At 29.0% G+C, this 10,382-nt stretch overlaps 1 protein-coding gene across 5 annotated transcripts in view; it reads left to right on the top strand.

The window, feature by feature from the left end:
* Dh44 (Diuretic hormone 44) overlaps positions 1-8,066 on the top strand; it is a 123,910-nt gene extending 115,844 nt beyond the window's left edge. For 3 of the 5 annotated variants that reach the window (XM_015979666.2, XM_015979669.2, XM_008201878.3), the window contains 2 exons: positions 2,682-2,933; positions 7,172-8,066. In XM_015979666.2, coding sequence (XP_015835152.1) covers positions 2,682-2,933; positions 7,172-7,402 — 483 coding nt within the window. In that variant the 3' untranslated portion in view covers positions 7,403-8,066. Of the gene's footprint in view, positions 1-2,681; positions 2,934-3,422; positions 4,014-7,171 lie in introns of those variants that run through there. The other 2 variants (XM_064356534.1, NM_001170625.1) reach the window with 2 other exon arrangements.
* Positions 8,067-10,382: the final 2,316 nt, after the last annotated feature.

Genomic DNA, 10,382 nt, shown 5'->3' on the forward strand with positions numbered 1-10,382 from the left:
TGTTCGCTGTGATCCATTACTTATAATCTTTAATTAGACAACTGTTTAATAACACTTTGTAATCAAAATTGAAATATTTTTCACTTTTTATCCACTTTCAAGTTCCAACAATAAACACTTTATACCACGAAAAACTACGAAACCAAAGTCAACGCTAGTATTTACCACCACGTACTTTTAAAGTGATTCTTTTCTATTGTAAGTAATTAACACTATACACGCAAAATTGTTGAATAATTCATTAAATGTCAGTTAAATGTGGATTACGAAAATTTCTTTACTGTTTTCGACATAGTTCAAAAGTCATCACCAGAGGGCGTCTAGTTAATTTTATTTCTGATATTCAGAAATAAAATTAAAATAATAAAATAAAATAATTCAAGTGCCCACTTTTATTGTCGGTTCTACCTATTTTTTTTTCTAGCAACGTGTTTTGTTTCCCTAGTCCTCCAAAGCAAGGTTTTTTGTATGTTGTGTCAAACTAATGACTATTTCATTAGTAATAGTCATAAATTGTTGTTTTTTAGAAACACTTTTCAAATGTTCAAGCAAGAGACTAAACCTATCTAAGGCCCGATTTCTGGTACGATTAAACTACAGTTAAACTTTATCTCTCCGATAGTTGCTATGACAGCGCCTATTTGATTGGCGTTGCTATGTTTCAACTGAAGATTAAGGTCCGGTTTATAGAAAGCTTCATCAAATTTTAATTCGTTGTTAAAAGTTAACCAATCAAATTGGCTCTATTTGGTCACGTGATCCGTTAATCACGCATTTAATTGCGAATTAAATTAATGACGCTTCTATAAACCGGTCCTTAGAGTCGGTTTACAAAATATTTTAATTGCAATTAAGTTTTAATCGCGATTAACTTGACATTTGTCAATGCATTTTAAATGGCAACTTAATTCAAATTAGTTTAATTTTAAATTAAATCTTAATTTCGCTTTTTGTAAACCGACCCTAAATGTATCTTTCCGTTAAATATGTTTACAGAAACTGGGCCTTAATAACTAACTAAATTTTTTTAATAGATTAAGAAACTAAGGAAGACTATCCAGTTTTACTAAATTTGTAATTCCGCTATGTGCAACACCCTTGTATACTTGTAGTATATTTTATATAGGTAGAAACCTTTCAGCTTTTATAATGGCATCTTCAGAATATGCTGTTGAGTGTACAGTAGATGTAATAGATTCTTCTTCTACACAGAAATTAAACTAAATTATAGAAATGAGTGAAATAAGGACTTGTGATTTGTGAAATATTCCACATTATTTTTAAAACAATTTCTCCATAAGCCCTGTTTCACTAACTTTAGTTAGATCGAATGAATAGTTAAAGTTAAAAAATATCGTTATTATGATTACAACAACCGTTTCTACTACTAAACTTATCTTTCATATCTAAAATAAAGATGTCTAAAGTAATGAAAAAGAAGTGTTTTTAATTAATTTTTGTAGTTTGCCACCATTTTGATGCTTTATTATGCATATTAAAGCACGCAACGTCATGAAGTGTTGTTTCAAAAAATTGCCTCCATTACCATCCATATTACTGTTTTTTGACCGAATTTGGTTAAAACAAAGATTTTAAATCAATTTTTCACTTTCAAAATTAAGACATTACCAATCGTCACAAAAATCCGTAAATCGACTAAGATAACAATTTTTGTTAAAAAACGGCAAAAGGGTGCAAACTACAGAAAATAGTATAAGACTTTGAAGCACTTATTCTTTCAAATAATTCGTGTCTAACGCCACACGTTTTTCAAACTAAATTTGTGCTTCAAGAATCAAGACTGGTCTTACGAAACTTGTTTTTTATTATACTATAATACTGCCTCCGTGCCTCCGTTGCAAAATAAGCGTTTGATTTTAGGAATCGTTAAAAAAAATTTGAACGTGTGTACGTTTTCTCGGATTTGAATACGTAGTATACCTATCATTTGAATTGTTCAGTTTTTTTTAGTTCTAGACATCTTATTTTCTGTTTCTTTTTTCAATAAGAGTTTATTGCAATTAAAATTTTTTCACTTAATATAACTTTCATAAAGAGCATATTTGTAGTTTTGATTTGTAGTTATTATTATTATTATTATTTTATTATTATTATTATTATTATTATTATTATTATTATTATTATTATTATTATTATTATTATTATTAAAAAATTAAAGAACGCGGAAGTTGAACATTAAAATTAAAATGAAACAATCAAAAACAACGAATTTAAATTAAAAACCTCATTTTCATTTCTGAAATTTGAACCAACATAAATTGTAAAACCAAACAACTATCCAAAAATAAATTTAAAAAAGCAATATCATTGTTAATAAAAACTAAATATTTGTAAGTATCAGAATTTTAGTTGAAACTTATTGAAAAGTTAAGTTAAAAGTTTGAATAAATAAATACTACAAATCAAAATCTATGAAAATAAAAAAATCGGAATCTTGAAAAACCAGAAATGAAGATGAAATTTTTGCGTTTTATATTTTACGATGTTACGATGATCATTGATCAAAGTTAAATAATTAAATGATTCCTGTAATATTCACTTACTTTTAACTGTTAATTATTGACTTCTGGACGACTTCTGTCATCAAATATAACAGAATTCATGATTAAATTAAACCTGCATATTTTTGGTAACATTTTTTGAAAATGTGTTTTTTCCAGGTCCGTATCATGCGTGTGCCGGTTTACTTGGTATGCGCTGCTTTGGTTGTTGTTGTAAGAAGTGAAGAGCGTACGAATTACTACGGAGGAAGATATTTGGAGCCCGTTGATGTAGCTGCTGACCAAGAAACCGTCAGTTATCTCTTACCAAAATTGGCCGCAAAATACAGACCTAACAGTGAATGGAGCGGAGTCACTGATCCCAGATTTTACGTTTTGACTGAAATGGAATCGCAGGACATCGAAAATCAGGTAAATAACTAAGAAAAATCAAATGACTTACTCTCAAAATATTGAACGAAAAATTGTTTTTTGCCAATCATAGTGAAAATCAGAGTGTTAAAAAAACGTAAAAAATAAGTGTGCCTCAGAAGACTTTGTATAAAAACGTGTAAGTATTTTTTTGTAAATGTGGATGTCCATTAGAGATTGGCATTGGAGTTGTAGAACTAGAGTCGTTTTTGGTAGCATGTTTGTATCTTTTACACATTAATAATTAACACTCAACTCCAATTATTCACTAAACTATTGAACACACAATTAGCAAACTTTCAGAGCAATTAAACAAAACTATTCAGACAATTTTACAATACAAAATACATGAAACACATAACATTCACAACATTATTATTATTAGGTACATTAATTAATAAATACAGTTCAAAATATGATTTGTTGCATTCGAGTAGAAAATATTTGTGTTGTTTTTTAAATGTCCTGTATTAATTTGTATGTTTTTAGGTGCCTTCCGAGCGAAGTATCCAAAGACGGAGCCCTACAATTTCCATAACGGCACCAATCGATGTTTTGCGAAAAACTTGGGCAAAAGAGAACATGCGGAAACAGATGCAGATAAATCGAGAATATCTCAAAAATTTACAATAAATTTGAGACACCGCTGTGAGAAACAGTGTAGTGTTTATTGCAAAAGCCCTTCAATAAATGCTACAGTGTTTAAATCAATTTGTGGAAAGTATTTTGCCCACTCAAGTACACTAATAATGCTAGTCACTTTAAATTTAAGATAATTGTACTTTTTCCATTTTAAAACAGTATGAAACAGTTCAGTATTTTCGTTACTACTATAATGTAAATTAAATGCAACTCTAGTCAGTGTATGAGAGAGTGGAACAAAAAATTAGGATGTGTGTTTGCAAGTTTGATTTAATTTACATTGTACTGTACCAGTTTAGTTTATTGTAGCCATCGATGTATTTATATATTATTTATTTTATTATGTTCATTTTGTTACAAAAACAATAAATGTATAAAAATAAAAACACCTCATTTCACTCGTTCTCTTATTTAGTAATAAAAATTGAAGCAACTTTATGAGCGATTTTATTTCATTTTTGTTTTTTTATCATTATTACCAGAAAATAACTTAAATATTTGCTAAATCAAAAATGTTCTCTTTTCCAGCCAGAAGGAAATCATCTTTTGATAATGAAAAATATTTCAGATTGGTTTAAAAATTCGATCATTTTCCTAAAAGCTTTTTTTCTAAAGCAAAAACGGTATTTTTCACGTGTTTTGAATTCAAAATTTTAACGAACCTGTTTTTAGCACAATTGTGTTATTTTGCAAAATTTTCTTGAAAACATGTTTGAAAATTTACTTTTGCTTTTATCAAGTTGTTTAAGCATAGTTTCCAAGTAAAAACTAATTATACGGACTGTTTATAAAAGAGTGTAGGTGGTTCTGGAATTGGAATTTGGCGCATTTAATTATTCTATTTTTATGAAATTTCTGAAAAGTACCAATTTTTATCTACTCAGGCAACCAGAAAATTTTAATTAACTACTAATATAAACTACTAAATTTGTCTATTTATTTTATTATTAATTTTTGAAGAGCAAAATTCATTTATGTATCAATTATATTAATTAATTAAATTACTAATGTAATTAGTCACATTAGTACATATCAAGAAAATTTTCTTGTAATAAAATAATTTAAAAAAAAACTCGAATACCATTAGAAAGCTTATGCAAAATGGTGCCGATACGTTAAAAAATACATAGTGTTTCATTTGAATTTATTAAACTTTTTTCGTTTTGGCACACTCTGTACATTATTTGCGTTTTTCAAGTAAAAGTCGACTATTTGCTAAAACTGCGAGGTATTCTGAGATTTTCTGTGGCAAATTTGTCGCAAAATATTCATTGGCGACTTCGTAGTGATTTTTCAAATATTGGTCTTTTTTATAACGAAAAGTTAAATAATTCCAAAACGAAAAGAGATAGATCCGTAATAATCTATACAAAGCTACATTATTTTTTTGTATAGAATTTAACTGCAAAAATATATAGGGTTTTCTATTAAAAAAAACAAAACATTTGTTCATCACCCTGTATACAACACTGTGTATAATAAAAATATTTTTAGTTTGTGTACTTTAAGTCGATCTATCGTATAATAAAAACGATACGGCAAATAGCAAAAAATAGCAATCTGACTGCTCAAATACTTTCAAATTTTGGATTAAGTTTTTAATCACAAAATCTAATTTTTTCTTGGATTTGGTTATTTTTTTATGGCCATCTATTTTTCGTGATTTAATGATCCAATAGTAAATTAGCTTATCTTTAAAAAAAAAGAAACGTGTTTTAAAATTAAATTTTTAACTTATGGTCATTTTTTAATTAAGTAATTTTTGGAGCTAGCACCATTTTTTGTAATTTCTGCACTAAACAACTTTTAACTATTTAGGCATTTAGATCTGACCTGACCTGACCAGACCTGATCGGACCTGACCTGACATAAAAAATAATATTTTTTGTGATGCGATTAAATCAATTGATTAATTAATTTTGATCATAAAAATAAAAAAAAATTACGTACTACACAGAATAGTACACATGGTGTCTCAAAATTGACGCCCGCGCTTTTAGGATTTGTTTCAGGAGACTAAATCAATTCGAAAGTTAAGAGTGAAAAATTGTCCGCATGGACTTCGTTATCAAGTTATTGATAAGAAACTAAAATATAAAATTTTAGCATAATACTCACTACACACATCTGACTTATAAGCTTATAACTGAGCTTTTAACATATCGACAAGATCTCGAATGCACTAATGCAATAGTATTGTATCATTTTAAACATACAAAACTTAGGAATTTAGTACTTGTCACTAGACAGACCAATCCAAAGACGTTTAACAACATCGCTAACATCAATTAATTAATTATGTTACACAAATTATTGGAAAGACAGCATAAAGCTAATTATTTACATTTTTATCAATAACTCCATAACGAAGGACAATTGGAAAATTTTTTACTCTTAACTTTCGATTTGTATTAGCCTCTTGAATCGAATTCCCAAAGCATGGGCGTCAATTTTGTATTAAAGTATAAGTGGATATTCAGGTCTTGTAAACACGTGCGACTTTTCGAGCACAACGGCGTAGCCGGAGTGCTCAAAATAAAGCAAGTGTTTTATAGATCAGTTATCCACGAAAACTTTATGCTATTTTTTTTATTGGTACATTTGAAATTATAGATACTGACATTAATATTGCAAAAGTTGGAAATAATCTAATATGAGATCAGTATACATTTAGTTGTCATGGAATTAATTGTCACTATAATAAAAAATCATTAAAAAGTTGCCATTTATCTTTACCTTTCTATTTTGAGTTATAGATGTTGTCATGGATACTTTAAAAAACGCGCGTTTTTAAAAGTTTGATTTACAAACGCTGCTGCGCGCTTAAAACAAGCAACATAGATTACCAATAAAAAATATAAAGTATTTAAGGGCGAACGGTAAATTTTGTGTAATAATAATTAGTTTTTGAATTAAAAATATACATACTGCAAATTCTGAAAAGATTAGTTTAGTTTAGCACTTTGCTCGATAAGATAGAACAATAAACCTTTCTTATTCGATGGAAAATTAAAAGTACATCAGCTGTACTAAACTAAAATTATTGTCGAGTATCTGCCCCATTTGTTCAAAAATCGACAAATGAATATAAAAAAAATGAATTTCTTAGATTTGGAGTTGAAACAACTGCAGATTACCAAAACTTGTAAAATGTAATCCTCTAGACATAAAATCATGTGTTGTTTTACTTACTTCCAAGTCGACCAATTATCCATGAAGTATACGTAAATATTCCAAACACATTCTCAATAAATTTGTAGTCTACCGAGTTTCCGTAAAAGGGATTGCAAAGATCTTGCACACAAAACCCTGATACAAATGAGATTATCCCTCTCTTATCCAAATAAACCGGAGTTTGCATAACTCGTCCATCTACACCATAAAATTCGAGTGAAATAACTCAATTAGTTCTTCCTATTCAATTTACCAATTTGTCTCCTCAAATCACGCTAAGTTATCCCTGACTATTTGCTGAACGCATTTATTAATTTCAACTTGGTTTAACTGCATCTTCCTAGTGGCTTTTTCGCGTTTGAAACTTTGAATTAAATTAGCCCAGCATTTGTGCAAGTGATTTATGTGTTTAAATTTTGCAGAATAAATTGAGCCCCGAATCCCGAAGCAAAAGAGCAGGTGCTTTGGGCGAGTCCGGAGCTTCTCTCTCGATTGTGAATTCGTTGGACGTTCTTCGCAACAGACTATTATTGGAAATTGCAAGAAAGAAGGCCAAAGAAGGGGCTAACAGAAACCGACAAATCTTACTCTCATTAGGAAAAAGGGCATTTCTCCAATCACGAGCTTCCGGAACTTACGACAATAATGTATAAATCAAGCGAAGAATTCATCGAATTAAATAAGTGTCGGTGAAATCTTCAATACCTATTGCTTTGTTCTTTCTTTAATTTAGTTCGAATTGGAGAAATCAAAAAGTAGAGCAATGCCAGTCTGATAAAGTAGTGGCACAAGTGCCTCCAAAATGGCCAAAACCAACACAAATTGACTTCATTTTATTTCATAACGTGGAAAAGTAATTCAACATCCGTGACTACGATCTTTGTTTGTTGAGGCACTTGTGCTGTTTTATTTAATTTGCTTGTGAAATGGTTCAGTTGACGCTTATCGGCCTATACAGTATTAAAAAGCATAAATGTACCTAAATTAATCTACCTTCTTGAATCTTATATAACATGATTGAATGTTGATATTTTTTTATTAAGTGAAATAAGTGTCCACAATGTTTGTAAGGAGAGGGTTTGATCTGAATGATGTATATTTGTGGACCTACAACGACTATTTGTTCACATCTGTACTTTCTTAGTAGCTAAATAATTATTAAATGTTACGTTTAAAAAGACACAAAATATATAGTATATTTTATAATGTGTTTAAGAATTACATTTTTAAAATGTAGATGTCTTCTGTTACTGATGTGTATCATATAATGTACAAAATAAATGGAATTAAAAAATAATAAAAAAAATGGCGCATTAATTTGTTTTCATGTCACGCTAAGCAAATAATTGAATAGTTTTGAAAGTTCCGAACCCACAATCCCTAAATGTTCCTGTGTAAAAAAAACAAACCGATAAATTCATATATTTCAGTTTAACTTTAACATCCCAATTAGCCTTAGGGGTTGATTTTTTGAAAATCCTAAAACACCTTTTCTACATTTACAACGTAATGCCTAAATACCAATTTTCATGAGTATAAATAAAAAAAATAAATGAGGGATTTTTATATAAATTTTAACAACTTGGTCGAAATTGGAAATGACATCATTTTTGTTTCTTTTGTGTGTGTTCTTGCCTTCAGTTAAAAACGCAAATAAGTATCTCACGTAAAAAATAATCGAAAATAGGTACAAAAATAAATCACTAGATTATTGTGCAATATGTATGCTACAATAATTTATTAGATTTTATTAAACCAATTCGAAAATAAATTGTATTTTTTGTGCATTTTGCAATTTCTCAATTAAACTTGTTATAAGTAAGCTAAAATAGATTAAAAAGACCTGTTTTCTGGTTTTTAATGAGATTTTATTAAATTGGAATGCAAATCGCGAAATCAACGAAATCAGATCGAACATTATATTATTTTCGTGTTTTGTGTAATTTTTGCACATTTTTCAGTAAAAACTTCAACAAAAATCGATAGAAAATTACTGGATTGTTTGTAAATAAAATACATTCTTGCTGATTTTTTCACGTGTTCTAGCACGTTTGTCAGCAAAAAGTGCAAGTATATTTCATAAAATTATCTGGAAAATAAGTCAAAAGTTTTCAAATTAAGGCAAACATGGTGTTGGATTTGCCTTTTCTTTCTTACCTTTACTTTTTTCACAATCAAATTCACTTTGTATTTACGGGGGAGAATACCGACGCTAAAAAGGGTCGAATTTCAACCATTTTCCTCGGTGTTTTACAACCGTTTTAAGAAACGTTTTTGAAAGTTATTTACAGGATACATTTTTTTACTCGGGCTGTAAGTGCAAAAGTGTTTTAGAGTGGTTTATTTAATTCAGAAAACAATCCTGATAACTGAAAAAAATTAGTGTACTCTGAACATTGTTTACCATCAATATTATGCGTTAAAGAGAAAATAAATTACTTTTGCACCTGGAGAGGACTCTTGGGATTAAAGCTGCTTTTGTTTTAACTTAGCATTGTCAATCGTTAACTGGTAAAAATCTTAAAACGAATTTGCGATACTGCCCTATGATATCAACAATCCTTTTATTGTGCGCTCGCTTCAAATCAGTGTGGTACATACATTCATTGTCGTGAATTATGATCGGTAAGCACTTACCTTAAAAAAGACTCGTTTACTAAACACTTATTCTTATGCAAAATTTTGAACTAGAATTTAGTTTTTCAATTTGGAGTTGCCTTTATCATGAAAAATATTATTGTAAAAATTCTTGCAAAACTAAAAATTGGTCAAATATTTCATTTACATCGTCATATCTTCCTTGTGGATAAAGCTAGAAACTTAGTTTTTTGCCAAAGATTGCTCAATGAATGTAGTTTTTAACGTAAATACACAACTTTTAGTTTTAAGAAAAAAAAAACAGAAAATTGGGCAACACTACGAGTACAAAGGGAGATACGCGACAATACACTTCAAGCGCATATCACAGTAACATAATTGCAATAACTTGCCGAGTGTTCGTTAGAATCCACATGCACTGAGCAATATTTTGCAAGAATACTAAAATTTGTAGCTTTATCCTTAAGGAAGATATGACGATGTAAACACAAAATTTGATCAATTTTTGTTTTTCAAAAACTTCCACAGAAACGTTTCATAATAAAGACAATTCCAAATCAAAACCCTAAGTTTAGATTCGAAGTCAGCAGAAAATTTTGCATGAGAATCAGTTTAAAATAACGTGTGTCCTCTAATCTGGAGGAACAAATAAATTATTAATTATAAAGCGCGCCGCCACTGACTGGACCCTTTCCTGGCCAGTTGTCGTAGAGTACATAAAATATGTGACAGCAAATGACTTTTTGACACTTATCAGGTGCGAAACAGAGGAATTCTTGTCCTTAATAAACAATATAAATTTGTCAGAAAAAAGTCTTTTTATTTTCACCTTTCATAAGTTTTTAAGACAGTTTTTAAACTAAAAACCCAAAATTTTTCTGAGGTTTCTTAAAAACAAACCAAAAAATAGCCCATAATAATAATTATTATTTATTATTATAATATTATTATTTAATAATTAGTTTAAACACGTTAAGTACATTATTTTTCTTTTTTTTTTGTTCATTTTACAGATAGACGTGCAATTATTATTTA

This window comes from Tribolium castaneum, chromosome 5, assembly GCF_031307605.1.
Source record: "Tribolium castaneum strain GA2 chromosome 5, icTriCast1.1, whole genome shotgun sequence".
Classification (NCBI taxonomy): Eukaryota; Metazoa; Arthropoda; class Insecta; order Coleoptera; family Tenebrionidae; genus Tribolium; species Tribolium castaneum.